This window comes from Neopelma chrysocephalum, unplaced genomic scaffold (genome assembly GCF_003984885.1).
Source record: "Neopelma chrysocephalum unplaced genomic scaffold, ASM398488v2 Primary Assembly neopelma1_23b, whole genome shotgun sequence".
NCBI classification, from domain to species: domain Eukaryota; kingdom Metazoa; phylum Chordata; class Aves; order Passeriformes; family Pipridae; genus Neopelma; species Neopelma chrysocephalum.
This window is the reverse complement of record NW_020897692.1, coordinates 8,045,919-8,070,118: the sequence shown is the minus strand read 5'-3', so window position 1 is coordinate 8,070,118 and position 24,200 is coordinate 8,045,919. Positions and strand designations below refer to the sequence as shown.

At 36.8% G+C, this 24,200-nt stretch overlaps 1 protein-coding gene across 1 annotated transcript in view; it reads right to left on the bottom strand.

Moving 5' to 3' along the window:
• ME1 (malic enzyme 1) overlaps window positions 1-24,200 on the bottom strand; it is a 170,809-nt gene that overhangs the window by 92,813 nt on the left and 53,796 nt on the right. The window contains exons 4-5 of the mRNA XM_027696332.1: window positions 8,283-8,358; window positions 6,935-7,096 (exon numbers count right to left, since the gene is read on the bottom strand). Coding sequence (XP_027552133.1) covers window positions 6,935-7,096; window positions 8,283-8,358 — 238 coding nt within the window. The remainder of the gene's footprint in view (window positions 1-6,934; window positions 7,097-8,282; window positions 8,359-24,200) is intronic.

Below are 24,200 nucleotides of genomic sequence, written 5' to 3'. Positions count from 1 at the left end.
TTCTCACTAGTAGAATGCATCCTCCAGGAAGCACAAGACGTTTATACACAGTCTTCTACTGAAGGTTTAATATAACCAAGGAAATACATAGTAAGGCAGAAGATACAAAAGAAACAGTAACTAAAAAAAATTACTGAAGACTAGGGAGTCTTCAAAAGGCAGTCTTTAAAAGACTGAAACACACTGAAAACTTTATATCTTGGGTAAATCTAGATTTATTACTACACTTAAAAATTCTCAACTCATCTGAGTTAAAACAGTGAGTAAAAATAACTTTTGAAATTTTCAAGTTGTAAATGTACTACCAGACATATTGTAACTATTCAATTAGAGCATTGAAGTGCCAGAAAAGGAAAGCTCTCAAAAATTACTGAAGAACATCAGCTGTCAGATATTTGTGATCCACAAACATGTCACCCACCAGTCCCTACACTGAGTCAGAAATGGTGACTCTGGTAAGTACCATCCCTTTCCCAGCTCATTCCTTAGTCTGTAAGCGTAATATGGGTGCTGGCACAGTTTCAGGTGTTCCTGTTGTTTAAATAAAGCACATTTACGAGTGATTATTTATTTTAGAGGTGGAATCTTTTGAAACACACTGGAAAGATGACACTAAATGCCCCCAGTTTTAGAATGCGCATCTATAAAATCAGATGCACTGGTCTATTCCCTCTTCTACAACAGGTTCAGTCCACTTCAAATAACTTAAAAGATTTAAAAGGAGACTACCAATTCCAACAAAATAAAATAGTATATGGTTTTTTAATCTACATAATGGGCTAGACAGAACTGTAAATTTAGAAATTAATTTACTTTTCAGTACTTCTGAATAGTGAAAAGAGAATAGAAAAAATTACTCATGGCATTGACTCTAGGAAAAATAATATCCAATCACACTATTTACTTGCCAAGTGGAAGCAGGAAAAGAGGAAGAAAAAGGAATATTCATGTATTTTCTCCTTTGTTCAAGTGCTGCCCATGTGCTATCAAGGAAGGATCTAGCAGCAAGATCTAAGAGGGGAAAAAAATCCACTTATAAAATAGAACTTAACTGGTGAAGGAAGTGCAATTACCTCCTACCAGACTGACATGGATAGGCAGCAGCCGAAAGATTAAAAAATCAGAAGATTTACTTCATCAATAGTTTTACAAATTTTCGTGCCTGGAACTCAGCACCACTGGGCCACAGCATTACCTTTGAGCACCTTCCTTGGCCTGACTGTTTTGTGGAACATGGAAAAAAGCCTCTTTTCATCAACTAGGTTAAGTTGGTCCATAACATTTTAACATATCTAAATGAAAAGCAGTGCATCTAGAAACCTGTTTTGATCACACATAGTGTCATTTGTATTGCAGAAACACTCAAAACTACTAAGGAACATAGTGGAGAATATAACCTTGAAATGTGATTCTCATAAATGCACCAGATACAAAAATAGATCATTTTTATATAGACAGGACCAATCTCTATTCATAGAATTCAGGAAATACTACTACTGTTTTACAGTAAAACTGTCACTGAAATGCTGTCTCTAGTTCTAATGATCATCATTCAACAGAAAGGCAAAAGGACCTTTTTAAAATCAGAGCATAACCATTTCAGTACATACTTACTACACCAAAAAAAATGTAAAAGTGCCACTACTCTACACATGAATGCAAATTGTGACTGTCTTTTATTTAGAAATCCCTGCAGCTGTACACAATTTACATTATTTGTTTGATACATTTATATATTTAGATTGATAAGGTATGCAATAGCAGGTTGGCTCTATACTCAGCTTTCTACTGCCCAGGTTTCTATTTTGGTTGGAATATGAATAATAAAAGGAGCTTTGTTTCTGTTTTCTCAACAGATTTCATTTGCATATTCATAGGTAGGTATTCTTCCAGAATATGAATCTTGGAAAGCTGGTACCAGTTCTTATGACAACTGAAAATAATTTGGTGAAATGCAGAAAGTTAACTAGAACAAGCTGAAGAACTGAGCCTGAATTTGCACCTCAGCTTTTCTGGATTCCATATTCCACCACAGAAGCCTGCCATTCCTCCAGAGGAATCAGAACTGAGAGTCAGCCACAGTCATTGACCTATTTAGGGCAACTGTGAGAACCATCACATTTCTGCATTTCAATATTTTAATAATTTAAGAGAAAAAATATTCTGAAGCAAGCATACAGGAAACAACTTGAAATAGCAGCCCACAAATCCCTGAAGTGTCGCAGATGGAGGAGCAGCTGCCCTAGGAGCTGCCCTGCATATTTCTTTCTCTTGTGCACTTTTCAGTACTTAAATCATAGAATCATAGAGTTGCTTAGGTTGGAAAAGGCCTTTAAGATCATTGAGTCCAACCATTAACCCAGCATTGCCAAGTCCATCACTAAACTATGTCCCTAAGCACCACAACTACATAACTTTTAATACTTCCAGGAACGGTGACTCAATCACTTCCCTGGACAGCCTGTATCAATGCTTGACAACCCTTTCTGTGAAGAAATTGTTCCTAATATCAAATCGAAAGCTCCTCTGGCACAAGCTGAGGTAATTTTCTCTCCTCCTATCTCTTGTTACTTGGGAGGAGAGACCAACAGTAACACAAATAGAAACCAGTTCAGATACACATTTTTAAAAAGTAAACTGACCATCACAGCTCATCAGTACATTAAGAGCATATATATGTGACCAGTCAGCTATTTAACTATATATGTGACCAGTCAGCTATTTAACTATGTCTACACAGGGCAAGAGAATGTTGGCGTGCCCAGCTTCCTCGCAGCCATCACAGCTGCAGCTGGAGTGACTTCTGACAGCTGAGCAGTCCTGATGGCCAGTGTGTGGCACTGTCCTGGAGCTCAGAACACCAAAATGCCTTCTGCTAAAAATTGCCAGAATAAGAAGTCCTTTCAGTAGGAGCTGTCTTGGCTTTTTCACATTGTGTGAAGGTACTATCTAAAAGAGTTGAATGCTTTCTAGTTGGACTGAAATTTATTGTAAATGGTTTAAGTTTAAATGCTAACACGCAATCTTTCCAAAGCTCCCACAACTGGCCATTGCCAGTGCTGAATCTACACATTAAGTTTAGAATTGCTATAGCACCCATGAACTTGTCAGAGCTTCTCTCCTAAGGTATCAAATAAACACTGTTTTCATTCCTCTGCTAAGCATTCAGTATTAGATTAAGATTTTTATGCTCAGAAGAAATCCTTTCACCACTGGTTTGACTTCTATATACACAAGTCATCAGTCTTCCTAGATTTCATTCCTGGTCTGGCTGGATAATAGTACTTTAACTAAACTGTGTCTCTTTTGTGACCTTAAACAACAGAAATTGATAAAGATATTAAACATTGCAGAGCTGAAAAAAACAACCCTGAGATACCATGAACCCATAAGTATTTTATTATTCCTCACAGAATATATTTCCTACAGAAATATAAATTTTAAATTGCATTTTCTCCAGTAACACAGGAGGCCTGCTTTGCTTCTTCACTGATATAGTTTTAAAAGAAACACTATGAATTCAAATGTCTTATAAAGGTAAAAAAATAAGAGTCAACCCAAAATCTGTAAACTCACATTAGACCAGGACCATTGTATTTTAAATAAGAGCCTTACCTTTAATCCAATCTGCCTGACATTCTCAATTTATCCCAAATATAACTAAGAAAAAACTATTTCTTCTTCCCCACCCAGATCAGCATGGTACAGAAAGTTTTTACCAGAGTTTCTTTTTAAAAAAACTGGCCAAAGCATTATTTGGACATTCTGATTTAAGGATCTTGACAAACTTTTAAAGCTTTTGTTCAACATATTCATTTGCTGTTAATACAATGGAAAATAAGACTTCTTGCCAAGACAGATAAAACTGACGTTTAAAAAATATCTACTACCACATTTATAGTGACAAACTAATACTTCCACAAGTACCACCTAAGGAAAAGCATCAGGAACAACAAAAAAACTCATTCTTATTATTCATAATCATTTTCACTAGGTTGCTTTTCTTTAGTGTCTTTTGCTTTTTTACTGCCTATAAACACAGTTTCTGAACTTGGTTTCTATTATTAGGTTTTGCTGTTTGGTTGGTTTTATTAAACTGCTAGTTTTCACATCCCTGAAAGCCAGGCTGATTTTTTACCTACAGGCTTGTCTCAACATTGTTTATTTTGTGAGACTTTAATAGCATCTTTTAAGTAGAAAACAATCATCGCTCACATTTTAATGTTTAAATGTTTCCCCGTGATCCAGCTTGATTATTTTCATCGTTCTTAAATCATCCCATCTCCAGTGTTGAGAACATGTGTTTTGAGTAGGTCTCCATTAAGTTACAGCTGTTTGTACCTTGGCAACTATTCCTTTTCTTCTACAGTCTACTTCTTTAACCATTTCAAGGTAATTTAACATATACCTCTACAACATTAGATGAACACTCAGGATCCAGAGATCATATCACCTCAGGATTTCCAACGACAATTTCCTATCAGCACTGAGACTGGTGCCTGAGTATAGTTTAATTGGATTGAAATCCTACCTAAAGAAGAACCGTCCTCACACCTAAAAAATACGTGGCTACTGGGTAAGGAATAACTTTTAGTGACATTGTCACGGTTTGAAGTAAATAACTAATAGTACTCCAAATAACATTTTAAATGCTTTGGATAAATATGTCCCTCAATAATTACTTGCCTCCAATTTGTCAATAATTTCCAAAACAGGCATATTATTTTTGGCAGCAGTCAACACCTCTTCTTTTGGACACTCAGTCCCACATAGATTACGTAGAGTGATTTACTAGTTTGGTCACACGAGACTTTCTACTAAGTCAATTTTTACCCATAAATAAGCAGTTTCCATTTCTCTTGCTTATTATCTAGGCAAACATATAAAAATGCTTTATTTCCTTCTCGTTTCTTTCTTTGGTTTTATGAGTAACAGGACAATACCCCAGCCAAAAATACCTCTGCTAAAACTAACAGTAACAAGGATTTTAATAATCATCTGAAACTGAGAGAGCTGCTTCTCAAAGTTACTGTTTCGAGTCCTGTATACAACAAAGCAATCCAGGATGAGAACCTGTAAAATCTTGCGGTTTTTTGCAATCTGCTTTAGAGTAAGGCTTAATCTTTCTTTGGAGAATTTGCAGGTTGTGCACCTTCACATTATAGTTGCCAGAAATACATTTTTTAGAACTTCTTTTAAAGCAGTGAGGCCCCCGCAGAATGGGAGAAGGAACTAATCTAAATGGAAAACATCTGCACATTTCAAAAAGTATGTTCAGCATAATTATTATTTATATGTGCTCAAGTTGTGAGAGTGATTTCTTATTTATTATGGAAAATACTGGCTAGACTAAGAAAATATAGCATGAAAATACAGTTATTTGTCCAAGAGGTTTAGATTTTAAGATAAGGAATTGCAGTGCAATTCCACAGCAGCTTGACCTAATATAATCAGCTAAGCCAGCAAAATGTGAACACTTTTCAATCATTTCAGTTCTCTACAGTGACTCACCACCAGGTTACATGAACACAGGTGTTAAGGATGGAACAGGGATGTGCTACTGGGTGAGAGGAAGGGTGTTGGAAGAAATTAAGGGACCCGGTGCCCCAGGTTTCCTGACTTTGACTAAAGGAGCCTGGGAACTACATCCAAGCTTCCATTAATGAATACTATCAGGCCCATGTAGTCTCATCAGTCAAGGGGTACAGTAATAAAGTCCCACCTGGTCATAACCCAAGGGCAGACTTCAGGTCTCATTCCCTATGGTCCTAATATAAGAAGCCATATTCCAAACTGAAAAACACAAAAGGCAATCTCCTGATCAGAATGTGAATATTTCAGAGCATGAAGAAACTCTAGCTCACATAAATTTTATGCACCTTGTAATACTTTATGGGTGCCGCTCTTTCATACTCATTGAACTCATTGTTTAGTCACAAGAACAGTGACATGAAAGTTAGGCTACTAATATGGGTAAGCCTGTTTTGCTACTGGTCTGTGTATATAAAGATGTTTGATAACAACTTTCAAGAAAATAATATGCTATGCAAAATTAAAAAGTACAATGAAACACAATCATAAAAGCAAAAGGCAAATCCTACTGAAGTATAAGAAGTAGCTAATGCAATTAACTGCCTAGAAACATCCAATGATAGATTACATAACTGGCCCAGCTGCTCAAATCAGGAATAAAAACATTTTAGAGCTAATGAGACTTGTATATGATTTGATATGGCTACATGCTACAGTGTTCAGATACATCTCACAAGTAAGTCTGTCTGCTTTTAAAGGGAGTTTCTGGGGGGACAGAGAGAAAGGGTAGCAGGCATTTCTGGTTCAGTAATGCTTTAATGTATTGTAATTGTCTAAATTATCCCAGTGGGGCAGGGGTGGATGTGTGTATATAAAGCTGAAGATTCACACACCCAACCCAACAATCTAGAAGCCCCAGCTAAATTTACTGGTACAGGAATACTTTATTTAGGTATAATACACACAAATCTTTGATACATTTATCATACATAAAGTTTAATGCTTGCATTATTTATAGGAGAACATGTGTTTACTTCTACAAAAGCATAATGATATTGCAGATTTTTTTTTTAATTTGCCATCATTCATAGTTTTCAAGTATACAAATATTCTTTCAGACAAAAAAAAGAAAAAAGAAGGAAGAACAGGGGCCAAGTAATTAACTAGTAATCCCAGAAACACTGGAAAGCAAAGAGCCACTTTTCAACAACTTTAAATCTCTGCATTTCACACAAATGGGAAGCCAAGTTAAAGAGGGTAAGGTCCACACACTTGAAGCACTAGGACCTCATTTGGGGAAAATTTATAGCATTACAGTGCTTTCTATAACTAAAATGAATGTACAACTGAAGTACACAGACATGCACACTTAATATTCACCACACTTCAGAAAAGGATTTACCTCATTATTTGTTCCCACATCCAACATCACTGGCAGACACTCGTAAGGCTTTACTCCTCCACATGCCGTATAAAGTGCCAGTTTACCAACGGGAATGCCCATTCCATAACAGCCAAGGTCTCCAAGACCAAGAATACGTTCTCCATCAGTCACCACAATAGCCTGAAGGAAGTAATAAAAACACTGTAAAAGTCACTTCTTTGGTTGTATGCACTAAGTATTCCGTAATTTTCTTACCATCATTGTTTAATTTTCATGCAAAAATTCTAGCAGATACAAACAAATCAATACTACAGTAAAGGCACAGAATTGTTTTACTGTACTTTACTATGGTTTTGTTACATTATTTTAGACCCTTGCTTCACTGTAAATGGGACGTTCATATAAAATTTTAAGAATACACAAAAGAGCTACTTAGTATTACACTACAAGGAAACTGGAATTGTTCCCCCTTACATTTTTCTGTCAACAGTATGAAAACAGAATAGGAAGGGAAAGGAAATTACCCACCAAAAAAGAAGAATCCCAGACTCCTGGGTTTTGTCATATCTGTTCTCAGAAGAACCAGAGTCAGCCACTCCTCCCGGCCTTTGACAGTGATGCCTACAACCACCTGGCTCTTACCTTTCAAAGATGTATTTCTTCCCTTGAGCAAATAACATAACTCCATCATACTTATGCATATGAGGAAGCATGTATTTTCTTTGACAGAAATGCAATAACTTAGTAAACCCCAAAAAACTGTCTGTGCTATACAGAAAGATTTTTCATAGTAAAGCACAGAAGTGCGCAGTATAGCAAGAACCTGAAAACACAAAAATCTCCTTGTCATACTCTGTGACAAGGCATTTTAGTTGGAAATTTAATATTTCTTTTGAGAGGGCTCATCAAACATCACAAATGGAGAACTATTAACTCAAACACTAGAACGGTTTGCCAAGACATCTTGTGGAGTCTCCACTCTTGGAGAGATACTCAAAACTCCAAAGGTTGGACATAGCCCTTCCTGGCTGACCTTTCTTGAGCAGGAGGATGGACTAGATGACCTCCAGAGGTGCCTTCCTACCTCAACCACTCTGTGATCCTCTGAAATGCAGAAAAAGCATTCAGAGTTGGGTTTTTTTCATGCATAATATTCAGTGTAATTGACTAATTCATAAGCCTATAGCTAGACAAGCAAGGGTTTAAATGCCTCAAACTTTGGTTGTAACAGCATTCTTTCTGTTTAAAAAATTAGTTAAGAAATCACTGAAATCTAAATTGATAAAAAGCTTAAAAATCATCTTAACTAAGTCATCTTGGCTACAAAACAGCATCAGCTTTGCCGTGTAACTAAAACTGCACTTACCTTGATGATACTTTCTGGCCAGGATTTAAGCATTGTAGCAATATGACCCCGGTCATGGATAGAAATAAAAAGACCTCTGCAAATAGAAAAATACTTTTCATATAAGCAGGCAACTAAATAATTATAAATCCATTTAATATAAATAAAGTATAAATCAATTAAATAATAATTAAACTCTATGTAAATGTGTTTCCAACACACACAGATTCCATTCAATAAAAAGAGGTCAGTTTTGTATCAATGAGTAAATTAAACGTCTGCATTTAGTAGAAGTCAGAGAACACGTAACTCGGTGAAGTTTCACTGAGCATTGAGAACGCGTAAGAGTCTTTTCTGAAAACCGCTGTTTGATTTTAAAGCTCACTAAGCACTTCATCTGTTCAAATGTGTTCATTAGTTGTCCCTGACAACAAAATGAGTTCCTCATATAACCGTGATCACTAGTGCCTCAGCAGTCCTAACATTTACAAACAAGAATAGGCCAAAGTTTTAAGCTATGAACAAAACCTGAAATAAGCCATATATTATCATTACATAAAATAATTCAAGAACATTCAGTTATGTGTTTAGAAAACAGTCTGTCTATTTCATTAGACTGCCCCTTTGAAACTCAGAAAAGTGGTAAGTTACCTTCTCTACAGTGAGAGAAGGTCCTTGGTGCTGAGCAGACCAAAACTTTACTCTGAATAATGTATTTAAATTGGCTTTTAGTTCCACCAGTACAGAAGAGTTTAAAACAACATGACAGAAAAGTTTAATTCTCATTTCTTTTTCTGTTTATTATAAATTTGATATTGTATCTTATCCTACTCTTCAGTATTTTATTCTTCCATTTTTTTACTTGACAGGCAAATAGACATTCAGGTCCCCTCAGAGATAATTTAATTTCATTTCTTATCAACTTTTCTCATGTGAGATAGTGGAAAAATACACTCTCATTGAATTCAGTTTCTAAAAACTCACAAAGAAAACATCAGTGGAGAAGTACATGTCAAAGATGCCTTCTTGTAATTAAATTTTCATTAGTAAGTATAAGAAGTTGTCTTCTAGAATTATTCTAAAGCATTTGATCCACCATTATAATGTAAAAATTAGAGAAAAGAACTGGAAAAATAATTGAAATCTAGGTCTATTACAATATCACCATATTCATACAAGTGAGTACATGCTCATGCAGGTCTAAACAAAACTAAGAACTCAGGAAAACTTTTCAGATACGATTGCACATACTCCAAGTCAAGCAAAAAATTTCCTGCAGTGTTAAATGTATACTAATCAAGACAACAAAATGAGTCCAAACATTACATGTAATTTCTTATGTTTATATATTTCAAACATATTAGATTATATGTTTATATATAAATTATAATGTGAACTATACTTTCATATTGAATTTTAATATAATTTTGTATTTAAGTGTATTCTTCCCCTCTTTGCTGTCACAAACATTCAAATGAAATTGTTTATTATTTTGGACAAAAAGCAATGTAAGACACATTGCAATTAACCAAAGTGTTCCATTTGATGCATTTTCCCCTAGAATTAGAAATCTTCTCATCCTGGAGTTTCTAATTAATTCCCCTTCTGCATCCACTCCCTACACTCAGAACTAACACACCAGGCTGGATATTATCATCTATCGGTCGGTTTTTAATGAGTAAGACCTGTCAGCAAATTAATTGCTCCACCTCCGTGGAAGTGACAGGTCCTCAGGGACAGTAATTTTGAAAAGCTCTGGTATTCAGAGCACACAAGCATATCTATTTGTGAGCCAGCTACCTGAAAAAAGATGTTCCTAACAGTGAAATGCTGTAAAGCAGCAAAGAAAAGTAAATGCTGATGCTTCTTTTCTGATATATTGTACAGTGAGTCATTACATAAAACAACCTGTAAACTGTTAAATCATAAACTACAGCTTATCAAAACTGCTAGCCTCAGAGACAGACAAATGTCAGAGACGAGCGTGTGAAAGGAAGTGAAAAGTGCTGGAAGAAAGCTATCTTGTGGGATCACTCCACTCCTTGTCTTCATCCTCCAATTTACATCAACCTAACAGATTTGTGTTAAATGAAGCAAGATTTTGTATTGATTTTCTAAAGAGCCAGAGTCCAGCCCAGTGTGCTTGAATGACCTCTTCCTTGAAAGCTAGGGAGAGAGGTCTCCATGGAATAAATTTCCCAGCAGAGGAAAATAAAGGCAGGGTGGCTACTCCAGAAGGAATTTTGTTAGAACATTTGTAAGGACTTTGAATAAGTATTGAGAGTGTATTTCAGAAATCTGTCCTAGCAGGATCACATTCAAGCAACAATGGAAAATAGAGGCTGAAGTGTAAACAGAATCATGTCAAAAGCACTTCACTCCCCTCCTTCTTCCCTTCCCTCCATTCTTTCTGTAGTTTAGTAAAATGTTTCTGGACACAGAAGACATCTCTGACTGAGAAGACACTTCTAGATTTAGGGGTACGGAATAAGAGACAAGAATTTCTTATTCTTTTATCTGGATCTGTTTTTCTTGTCCTTCATTTCTTTAGCTAAAGCAATTTTCTGCTTTAAGCAGTCGTCTGCAAGAAGCTACACAAGGTTGCAAGAGGAACCCTGGCTTGCAAAGGTGTCAGCCACAAGACTATTCATTCCGTATTTCTGGGACTGAACTTGCTGGCAATTCTACCTGGAGGCAACCACCAGAAAAGTAGCATTATGTTGTTGTTTTGTTTTCCACGAGGTCCAGGAAAAGCACCAACTGCATAAGGTTATTGTAAGAGCGATAGGGCTGACAAGCTGAAAATGTAGCCAATAATTTGGCTACCTAGCAGACATTATAGTTATTTTTTGGCTGTCATGGCACAGCCACAAGAATAAACTAGAATGGGACAAGCTACGCAATTTAAACTGGATTAAATTATATACGTATTTCAATCTAGAAATAAGACCAAATTATCCATTTGAATATAATGTTAATAATGACGTCATGTCAGTGATGCGTACCCCACTCTGCCAGACAAAGAGCAAGGGACAGTCTGCAGGTTGTGCACCTGACACAGCACTGGAGGATGGGCTGCTAAAACAGCTGGACAAATAACATATTTCAGCACACAGAGAAAGAGGCAAGATACAGGAAAAATTATGAGGAAATATATGGTACTTGTTTTTCAGCATGCACATATTCACATCTCTAACAAGAGATGCAACTCATGGGGCTTAAGTTTTCCTGTATGCACTTTCAGAGCAGTCCAGATTGGAAAGCTCACTGGGAAAGCAACTGTTGGCTTTACAACACTGTTTGATCCTTTCTATTTGAATTCTACCTCAGTTATACATATTATCTTTTCTTGCAAGGCAACAAATTGAGACCTGATGAGGCTTAAAAGGCCAATCAGCAAAACTGTGAGTTAAAAATGACTTGAATCTTGCAGCAGCAGATCAGTCTTGTAATTAATTCATTTTGAACTGGGCACAATGCAGATCCACATAGAATTTGCCTGAGTGCATATGCAGAAATGCTCATCCTCAGCCACTTTGCTGCCCTCAAATTCAGCACTGGTTTACACTTGCCTAGACAAGGTGAACACTTCTACTTACGCCCACTTCAGCTACCCAGACAACATATGGAACTACAGCAGAGGAGTAATTAGGCAAAGAAGTAACTATGTCTCCTTTCTTCCTGTCACACCATCAGTAAGAACAAAGCCCTGAAGAGTGAGGGGGAAAGGCACACAAGGACATCAAGATCCACTCAACAAAGGGGGGGATCTATTTTGGGTCACTGAGCTCACCACACTGTAGCAAATTTTACCAGTTATGTGGAGGTCATTCTACATCACATAATTTGGGTCTGTTTTATTAGAATTCTGATCTTTGAGAACAAAGTCAACAGTATTAAATGGAGCATTTGTTTATTATGTTTCAAGGAAGCAATGTTCCAGCAGCAATGTGTATGTCTATTTTCTATTAAAGAACAGTTTAGAAAAATATGTCATAGTAACAGAATAATCCTTTCTTTCCTCTTCTTGTAACAACAGGAGGCAATCTAACATGCCTCAGAAAATGCCAAACATGTTTTAATGAAAAAAGTTCAAACTTTTCTCACAACCCTACATATTCAAAACTGTTATTTGAATGATGAATTATACATAGCATTATAGTAGAGGAAACTTCACTTCTCCAGGCAGCCTAAATCAACAAGCTTAATAATAATAATAATAATAATAGCAACAACAACAACAACAAAAAATTTCAGGGTCCCTCCTGTTAATTTCTGAGCCTAGACTCTCCTGAACTCCTGCACTTTGCAAGAAAGAGGTAAACTAACTTCCCTGATCCCTGTTGAATTTCCCTCCTATTTTTAATATTATAAAAACCAGTACAATACAAACATTGCACTAGAAACTAAGAGCACCTATATCCTCCCCAAAGAACATTCTGCTCTTTTTCACATTTCCCATTGTAACTTTTCAATATGGTCTCCTGTCCTCATATAAAATATACTCAAACTTTTCATTACATCCTACCTTACCAGGTTCCTTTGCACTGCAAGACCACTGAGGCCTAATAAATACAAGTGGTGGGCTGATTTAAAAAATGCAGCTGTTTTACCTTTCCTTCTATACAGGGATGAATTTCATTACTTTGCAATGCACAGGTACATTTTTCAACAAATAAAATAGCTGATGCTGAAATTGCAGCTGCTACTGACCGTCAGACTGGGATTTACATTTTCTAGATGTTGCATACTCAAACCATATTTAAACAAAAAAGTTTGTAAGAAGCAGAAGAAAGACTAAATCAAAAACAAAGATCAAAAATACAATAGGAGCATCAAGAAAACAGTAGGTATTGCTAACACCTCTGAAAGCCTGGGGCTGTACATGAACAAGATATAGTTTATTAAAAAGTACCAGCAGCATATGAAAGACAACGGACAGTAAGATACCAATCCTGAAAAGATATAAAAGTTTATAAACATTATGTGTTATTTCATGCTTGGCATATGGTTTCCTAAATGGCTACTGATTATAAATATTTATTTTGTAGAAGACTTCAAGTACTCTGGAAGACAGACGCTAACATCTGCCAACTCTAGTTTGTTATGCATAAAAGAATAATGGAAGCCTCATTATAAATTTTTATAGTGATTCAAAAGCCCAGTTTGGCACAAGAGTGTAGGGAAATAATTAAAATACAGGAAAACACAGTGTTCATAATCAATCTAAGTGGGAAATCTAATGTCAAGGGGTCTGAACAGTCAATCTTCAGCTTGAAGGAGCAAACCAGCATTTAGGCTTATTTCAAGAATGCCTTCTGAAAACAGTTTCATGGCAGTCTTTATCTAATGTTGGCAGCCTGTGTAGTACTCTTTTACGTGCCCGTGTCCATCAAAGATGCTCATCAATCCTTGTAAGTAAGTGTAGTGCTCTAATAGTTACTACAGTTAAAAGTAACATCTATGTAGAAGAGAGAATTAGGTTCAGAACACTTAGAGAACTGTGCAGTCTACAACATGAATTAGTCTTTAGAGCAGAAAAGCGATGAACCTAACCTGAAAGAGAGCAGCCATAAGCCTGATGTTCGAAGATACGACCTCAGGGGAGTAAGGTTTCAGAAAAGAAAGGAAAGGGTTTGTAGGAATAAAAGATACATAACTCTAGTGACACAAAGATTCAGATGCTGGGGGATCTTTTAGCATAGATGTTAAAACCTTATTTAAAAATAAATAATAGTTATTACGATAGTAATAAAAACAAACAAACAAAACATTGTAAAAAGACAATTGGGATAGATAGCTATGTAAGATTATAATTTTTCTGGTGCAAGCCTCAGAGTTTGGAGTGCTCCAAATGCTGCCAAAAGCAAATACAGTATCCGCACTATGCTTGAACCTGACCAAGATCTTTGACTAGATTCCTTGACAGTGGACACTGTGTGCTTCAAAGAGACTCATCCAGGTGGCACTACAGTCAGAAGAGCTGGTTCAAAAAACCTCATGGGCTCCAGGAAAGATAGATTCCCTTTTTCCACACCTTAGGTCTCACTCAGAAACCTGACTTCAGATCTCAGACCATTCCCTCTTCCACCCCATGAGGGATTAGGGAAGTAGGGAATCAGGGGCTGCTGTTCCATAAGTTGCAACACAGCAAGCTATAACACTCCTGACACATCTCCAGGTAGGGGTCAGATCACGCAGACATTGTCCCATCTCCCCTTCTGCATCTGAAACAGTCTCCAGAGTTTGCATACAGCATACATTTTCAGAATCGTAACATAACAGAGTAGGTGAGAGCTAAAAAAAAAAAAGGACAAGTTGCCCACAGCAGTGCAGACTAAAGGCAAGTGAAAAAGGAAGAGAGAAAAAACCTGCACCAGTTCTGTCCTATTACTTTTCTCCATGAAGTCTGGACTCTTCCAGCCCCGAGACACCTATGCTTGCTACCAAAGTGTGTCATCTCTATGTATTGAATATAAGTGTATAGAGATTTCTCACAAAAAGAATCTTTTTTCCTTGGAACATTCTGCTTTCACTTTGTAAAATGTCCATTAGGTAAACTCAAGCTCCAGAATTGGGCAAAGAAGTTAAGGCTTTTGTACAATAAAAAGCAACTTAATGAAGTAATTCTTCAATTGCTCTCATTCAACACAAAAAACCCCCATTACATTGTAAAAATAATCTGAGTAACAACATTACATGCCTTACACTGCAAAGCTTTAAAGCCAATTTTACATGGTACCAAAAGCAATTATAGTGTGACACTTCACTAATAATCCAAAAATCGTTACTTATTTGGAAACTATAATGTGCACCTCAAACTACTTCAGATAAAAATTAAGAATACATCTTAGTAAAAGAAACACCTCATGGACTTAGTCATTGCAGACTTTTTGCATCATTCATATAAAATACTCGTTGTATATCTAGGTATCTAACACTTTTTTAATGTGTCTCACTTCCTTGACTTGCAAAAGCAAACAGCACACAATTTTTTGGTCTGATTATTCAAACTGTAATGATTCATCCTTTTCATACAGCAACAAAGTAGATCAAATCATATCTTCATTATAGTCACTTCTTAAAACATGGATTTGTTGACTTAACTATATTCCTAAAGTATCATTCATCTAGACAACCAGCTTTTATGTATTGTTGCTTAACCACACAACTGCAATTCAATGGGATGTTTGCGAAGGAAAAGGCAGACTTTGCAAAATACTAGCTGCTTTCCTCCAGAAGCTACTTATATTCCTCTGACAGTTGCTCAATAAATAACTTAATTACTTACACTCTAATAGACACAAATAGAACTATTTGAAGACTGTGAATAAGAGAATGGTTTACCAGAGACAGACCCATTCATTTTTAAGACAAAAAACAACCTACTGCTCTGCTTCAATAGCTATCATGTTGGTATTATTTTATGCTAATATTAACTGCATAAAAAGCCAGCTACAAACAACATCAATCATGTTATCTACTAGGAATCTTGTAATGCTAGTGATGTTTTTCTAAAAAAAACCTTTTAAATGCTGTTTAAACTGTGAAGTACTCAACAAGTGAGATAACTGTCCTTCTATTTACTTCAGCAACTTGTGCTGCCTTGGCTCATTGGATCATGGAAAATTTCCAGTATTTAGACAATAGCATCTTTTAAGGCAGTTTTCATTGACCTTTAAATCACCATCATTTGCTCTCAATAAGACTTATTCAAAAAAATGCCTCTTCTTACTTCCACTTTAATGAAAAAGTCACTTCTGAAAAGAGACACTATCTTCCATTTGTAGTCCTGACCTTATCTGCTGAAAATGAACCAAGGAAACTGCTCAGTTTCTGTCACAGTGACAGAACAGTTCCCAGCGCAAGGAGCTGCAGGGCTATGAGGTAACAAGGCAGGCAGGTTTATGGGAAAGCACCAGGATTAAATTTATCATACAAAATTTGCAGTGAGCATCCAGGCACAGAGTGGTGCTGTTTCACCCAGGCTTAAGCTGTCCGTGTGCAGCATTTGGTGACATCTCCAGGATCTGCATCCCAGGGCACACAAGTCAAAGTTATCTGGGGCCACTGGAGATCACCCAGTCCAAGTCCCCCTCAGGAGCAGGGCTAGCTAAAGCAGTTATTTTGCCTTGGCATCCCCCGACGTAAAATTTTCTTATGGACCATAAGTTTTCCCTAATTTTTACTATGAAGTGTTATCAGTAAACAAAAATACCTGATCGAGCAGTTTTTGCTGTTCCTAAGATCAGATTCTTTCCGCATGGTGCTCAACTCCAAACATACACAGAAACCTATTCCTGCTTTCAGTGGATATTGTATCAGCAGATACCAATTGAAAATGTCTTCTATATTTTAGCACACGAAGGTGGGCATAACACTCTGAAAAAGTACAGATCTCAATTTACCACCAGCACATTTAAAAAATGTAAACAACCTTATCAGCAGCACTATTTCTGTACTTCTTTCCTGTTATTTACGGCATAAATGAATGCATGAGACAGACAAAATTTTTAGTATTGTGTTCAACAATAACAACTTTTAACATGGGAAAAAAGCTTCAAGTCCAGCTCTATCTCAGACAGAGAAATTGAGAGGCATACATGACTGGTTTTAAGACTTAGTTATCTGATGTTAAGAAACTTCCAACATACCAGTTGTTTTCTGAAATTCACTCACAGAGGAAGTGAATATTAAAATTTTATCATCAAACCCCAGGAAATTTATATGACTCGTATATTATAATTATAGGGAATTGAATATATTTAAGAAAAAAATAGTGATATTCTGACTTAATTGAAAATTACTAGAAGCTTTTATCATAAAATTTGAGAAAAAAATTATACCAGATGGAACCCCAAAGAAACATTTTGAGCTTTAAACATCTGGAATGCATCTGGCCCACTATCATAAAAAGTAACCTCATCCATTAGAGGTAAGTGGTCTTACACTTTCCCTCCCTTTTTTGCAAATTCAGTCATGACCCCATGCAAAGTTTTTTATTTCATAAAGTCAGTATCAACATTTTGGGAAAAAACATGCAACAATATTGGCTAACACAAACTAACATGCAACAATATTGGCTAACACAAACTAACACTGCTAACCTTCACTATGCACCTATGTGAAACAAAGCAACACAGGATACAGAATGGACGCAGCAAGGAGTCTTGGAGGCAGTCTTATGGGGTGATAGAGTATTCAAAAAGCATCCTCTAGCAGTTACAATAGGAGTTTTTGAAATGTTATTTAGGAGCTTCCAACCTGTTAAAGGGAATCAAAGCCTCGAGTCCAATGTCAGAAAGAGGCACAAGCTTTTCTGAGGACATTGCCATTGAAAGTCTGTATGCCATATTCTTTCAAAGAGGACATTTGTTTCACCGTGAAGTTTGAATGTGGTATGCCAACCACTCATCAAATGACTGTCATTACAAGCATCCTCCAGAAGAATCTCACTTCAGTGCCGGCACTGGAGTATTGCTACATCCTATGTGAAGTGGCAAACTGAAAGTAGAAATAGGCACATTGCTTGCAGAGAACGGAAACAGGTGGAGGAAAAAAATTAATTAATTGAACAGAAAGCAAACCGTGTTCTGTATTTTCATTTTCAGAAGCAAGCATCTACATATTATGTTGAGGAAGCTCCTTCTGAATGACTAAGGAAAATGCTCAAAGACATATTGTTACCTAAAATAGGCAGCATGAACAACCTGGCCTTCAACATACAGTGAAGCAAAACTGTACATTTGTACGTGCTTACAATAAATCTAAAGAACTCCAAGAGAAAAGTTAAAACAAACCAAAAATACCCTCTAATATAACAGCTGTTGTAATATAGTGAACTTCTGTAAGTGGAAATGTGTTGCCGTGTCTCTGTAAGCTACATTAGAGCTTCATCTCAGCAACAGGAAGCTCTTCCCTTACATGGAAAACTACACCAGAATGTCCAAAACAGTAGTTAATTTCCATACACTAGACTACACTAAAATAAAGTTGTGAGGTCTCCTAGACTCCCTTTTTTCCTTAAGATTAACAGAAATTCAAGTTAAATGTAGTCACTTTGTGAACGAAGAGGCAAAAATGAAAACTGGCTTTTGAACATCTTTTTGCCAAAGGTAGAGGTTCTCATTCAGTACCATCTGAAACTTGTTTTCCTTTTTTTATATTTCTCGGTAAATGGTTCCCTTATTTCTGCCAATTGATTTAAGCCTTCCCTATCACTTTCTGCCTTCAGCCAGAAGTTCTTCCTTTTCTTAAAAAAATTACTTGCTTTGTTTGGCGTATGCACATTCTTATCATCTCATCTATTTGATCTATGTTCCCAGCAGCCTCTTGTATATTGTTTTTTAAAAAATACTGGGTTTCCTGCATGCGGTCTAATCACTTAATGCTCACTAGCTGAAGAAGGTCCTCGTACAAGGCAGAACTGACTTTCAATGTCACCACTTAACTCAAAGAGCGGTGGTCAGGATGCCAGATGCCTCACAAACCTTTCTCCACCCAACTGGAAATTACACTATGTTAATGTTACTCTGCAAGAGATTTGGTAAAGCTATTATGACCTGGTCTTTTTATGTTTAAGTTTTTTATAACTAACACTGCTGACACTTTTTATTGAACTGTGCCTGTAAGAAAATAGTTTTATACAGCTGTAAAACTTTGCTTTAAAAGGATGAAAATGCCTTGCAAGAAATAAAAGGATTAACTTCTATCCCCAAAATTTTTTGTCTTTTTCAGAAGCCTCATATCAGCAGCAGCATATGGCTTTCTCAAATGTAGCATGTAAAAATCTCCTGGACTAAAAACATCTAACCACAAATATAGAGAAACACAAGATATATTACAACACACAATCATCCCATTTGTTATGCTCCCAAGGCTGAAAATCATATGCCTACTCCTCACTTCTGATTTTCCATTTTAAGATCTGACCATTTACCCTATCTATTTAGAAAGCTTCTAGACAGAGACAGAAAACTATGATTTTAGAATAGTCAAGCTGCTGCAAAGTCACAGGGATTTCACTAGGGTTTTTCCTTCCTCCTTCGCATTTCACCAAATAAAATTACAGGAATGACTGCAGGGTTGTTTTTTTTTAAAGCTACTAAGTATCCTGTATTGGAAATGCAACAATGAGACAATGTTAGACTGCTGAGTAATGAGGGTATTTTGAACAGAGAAGCTGCTGAACGTGTAAGCAGGGGATTTGGGTGGTGCCGAAGGACGTGCGTGCAACAAATTTACAGAAAATGACAGCTGGAGAAACTCCAGTGTAAGCACACTCCTAAAGAAAAACATCCTCTGGGCATGGGCTGGGATATATACAGAATGAGCTAATAAAGCAACGCAATGCTTCTAAATCACTGGCATGTCATCTGAAATACTACTGGCACCTTGTTTTGCAGTATCAGATGATAGCACTGGGAATTACTGGGGACATGGAAAAACTCTACATAGAAGGAGAGCATAGGATTTTCTATCTGTAAGATCTTAGTATTTAAAAAAAAACAACAATCAAACCAAACCCACACTAAATGCTTATCAGTCACCTGTAACAGTTCTCTGTTACATGCTCATGTTACCAATGCATGATGATACTGCTGATGATACGCAATTGTAAACACATGCAGTAAGACCATTTATTTTTTATCCCATTGGTATCTGGAAGTAAGCCCTTTTCCTTCCACAGTATAGCCCTAGGAAGGGAGAAAGATGCACACATTTTTTTCTTAGCATTTCCCAAGCAATGAATCGCAAGTTTAAACAGCACACAGAAGAGCAAGGGCATAGCCTATGAGCGCACACGCTTCACACCTCAGAGCATTTCATATCCCAGAGCATCTCACAGCTACAGAAAGGTAGCAGGTCGTCTTCTTTTCAGTGTCTCTTGCTAAGCAATCCCTGTAGTGCCTGCCCTGGGAAGCATTACCTCCTCTTAGGAGGGTGTCAGAACAGATACTTTTATAAAACTGAAGGAATTCCATCCAAAATGGAAACTCTAACTCCCCAGCAATAGTAAGTTCAACACAAATGTTAAATAGACATTAGCACCAATGGCTAACCAACTCTCTTTGAAAGTGCCTGGGATGCCTCAGCACACCACAGATAATACGTAAGTCTTCTAAAAGGACCTTTTATTGTAAATCTAAAAGCATGTCTGATGCTGAAGGTGTGCACAACATGTTCAAAGAATAGGCTGCAGCTCCTCTTCCATTCCTAACCAATTTTTACAAAAAATCCCACATGTATTCTCCACAGATAATGTAATTTCTTACTTTACAGTTTCTGGCTGTATTTGGCTGCACTGAAAGATTTACCTCACCTACTGCAGCAAATCAGTTGCAGTGCTCTAGAGAGAAGCCTAGGAATAAACTAGCATAGATGTCATAGGCAGTGATGTGGAGACCAGAGCCCTGGAGCAAAATATGGGGCAACTAAGACTGGTGGCAGAAACATATTTATTATTACTATGTTCCTGAAGATTAAAATGAATTAGTTCATTCCCTGAAAGCCACTCCAAATGATAAGTTTGAGACACTTCAGTGCAAAGGTGATACCAACAGACTGAAAATCACTAACTGCGAAAAAGTTTGAGTCTCCAAGACAAGGAATTCAGATCATAAAACCAGAATTATCACCTGCTTTATGCTGGAGTGATCAGTATCAGTGCTCTGTCTTGCTTTATGTTAAGCATTGTCTTAGAGGGTCAGACACTATCAGGATCATCCATAAAGGGATTCACACTTGCTGGATAAGAGAATCTGAAAATTCAAGTTCTTGTTCCAAAGGCTGATCAGACACCTGAAAAAATCTTGCACTATCCTGTTTGTTCATGAGGCACAAGCTGTCACTTGTCTGTGTTGTCCTAAATGAATGCCAGGATGGTGCAGAATTCCAGTCCATGGGAATGGATGCAATATGCAAACTACTGTCTACAGCAAGCCACAGCTTCAGGGCTGTCCAAAGTCTCCTGGACCAGAAGGGAGGCAACTATACCTATAATTTTGTACAAAAGGTAAAGATGGAGTGACATTCATTTGCAGACCTTGTGTAGGATTTGATAGGCTGCCCTTGAAAAGGTGTTAAACTAAGGAAAGTTATGGTTCTCTTATTGAAGGAAGTGACTCTTAAAAGGTTTGCTTTGGGGGCCAAATGATGTTCACAATTAAGAAGCTCTATAAATCTGGCAGAGGCTGCTTCATGAGGGGGAAATTTTAGTATATAAATACAGCTTGAATAGAGCAGGACAGAGCCGATGAGTAGATCTCTCTTGTACTGTATGACCTGATACTTCAGTGTTGCCAGTAAAGTCTTCAGCCAAGTAGAAGTGTGAAAACTTAATAAAATCTCTGCCCTTTAAATACATCTCTTTAAGGAATGTACTGCTTCAGGAAATCTGGGAGCTTGTAACAAGGAAGGTCTGGCACAGAGTCAAAATCTCCCCAAAAATTCAGGAAAAAGGAAAACATTGAAGAGTAACATAGTTATATCGCTTGCCAAAATAACATTGCTATTTTAAAATGCGGTTACGTAGTTTATTTGTTGAAAAGGATATAGCTTACCTTTTATGTGGTATTGGCACTAAAAAGCAAAGATTAGTCAGAGTAAAGACATTTAATTTGGGATCATGTACTTTATGTCCAGTCTTCTGCACGTAGATCCACCAGATGACTGCTTTAGTAAAGCAAACAAGAAGGCTCTAATAAATACTCCATTAATAACTGTCACACAAACTGTCTTTCCCATGTAGTGAAAAGCATCTGTATGAAACATCTTTGTTTCAGAGGATTGTCTCAGTAGGATGTAAGGAAATGAGGAAGGTAATCATATGCCAAAACCCATAGATTTTGGCATATGTTCTCATTGTTTCAGAGTGCAGATGCCCTTTAAAAGATAAATTTGAGACCTATAAATTTATGGAGGAGGGAGAATGCTCAGTTTTAACCTCACACAACAGATAGTGGAAATGTATAGAAAATAAGAGTACAAGTCAAATAAGGAGAGGGATCCCCTGGAAACATCCAGGACTCTGTGAAGGAAGTAAACAAGGAAACAGAGAGAAAGCCATGGCCAGTACTTCAATTTTGGCCCTCTTGCACAGAAACTGCCAAGGATGTCTAAAGAAGAGCACTGAGCCTTGCTAGCTGTCTTCCTCAGAAGACTGTTAAGATGGGGAAGGAAATGACCAAATATTGACTGCTGCCAAACATTTTGAGATTCATGTTTTGAGAAGGGATGGCCTCATTTCCTCCTGCTCACAGCCAAGATGTACTTCCTCCCGCAAAAACAGAGCAATGCACCATTAAGAGGTAGAAATTTAGGTCTGAAAGTCAGTAATTCCACGCTTGTGATGTGTTTTAGGATAAAGCTTTTATGAACATAATTACAAGTCCCTTAAAGATTACCTGCATAAGAAATCATGTATGCAGTTCATGATAGCAGGAAGAGGCTTATCATAGGTAAAGCTCCAACTCAGACGAGACCAAATGGAAGAATAACTCAAAGCATGACTTCTATAAATACCACCCCCTTCAACTACTGCTGTAGGTTATACCTACATGGAAGCACCAAGTACATACAGAAAAATCCCACCACATGAAGGATATTATATTTCATAATGCTAGGTCAGGACTACCTATTCTCAGTTTAGCACAAGCCAATCATTCATGATTTTATTCTAACATGAAAGTTTAATAAAAAGATAAAAATTCACACTGTAAGTAAATGGTGAAACATATTTCAAAAATATTAGCAAAGGCTATGAATATAATGATTCAAGAGAGACCAGATAACTACAGGCATATAAACTAAAGAATACCCCAATGTTTTAAAAAATCAAGACATAACGTTTTTTCATTCAAATATTTCTTGAATGAGAAACTGGCTTAATATTTACAGAGCACTCCAAGACCAAAATGAGGCCAATTGACATCTCCTGTGCAAGATTCTCACACCTTTCCCTGCAGCAGCATTACTGGCAGCTGACAGACCAAGTTCAATACACTTTAGACACAATCCAGTGTAGAAGACAGTCTAGAAGAAGAGAGGAATTCAACACTCTTACATCATGTCAATTCTCCTTTTCCAACTTTCCAGAGCAGGACAAACATTTTGCTGGGAGATTCTATTAGTCTTACTTTCAAGGCAAGGAACCAATGGCACACTAAGCTAAATTTTAGCTTGATGAAGGTAACAGAGCAGATCAGAATCATGCCTAAAAGTAAAATTACTGGGTGTCATGAGATGTCATGGTGCTTGAATTCAATGGCAAGGCTACTAAAAAAAAAAAAAAAAAGAAGAAGAAGAAGACAAAAAGTTGCCTGGAAGATGTCAGCAGCTGTCATCTTCACAAAAGTGAAAATGACCAACATGTGTTTCAAAAGTGCTTGGGTAGGGGTTGCAACTGCTGTCATTGCCAGGCTTTTGAAGTCAGTAAGAGAAAGATTGTCTAAAATTAGATGAAATGCTACAGCTATGCTAATTCTCTGGCAAAATGTTAGAGAATAACCTGCCACCTGAACCATGTGCTTAATACGCACAACACACATCAGTGCCTCCTGGAGAACAGAATTCCAACCTGCTATTTTCAAAGAAGCATTTTCCTGTATTTTATGTCTTTATTGCAAAACATTTTGATTTCAGAGACTGTCCTAACAATCAAGCCCTTACAAGCAATTGGTTAAAAAACCTCCACATTTCCTTTTTTTCACTTCCAGGTGAAAATTGTGCATAGTTTTCAGAGAAGAAAATACCTGGAAAAACAGCTGTGAAACTAGTGCTTTGTTATACCTCTTAATATCTTAAGAGGTCTATGTTACACAACTATCATTTTCAACTAAATGAATATATTAAGAGAATTATCTATAGCAACAATCAGATTAATAAAGTCCCTAAACATATATATATATATAAAAACATATATATATATATAAAAACATA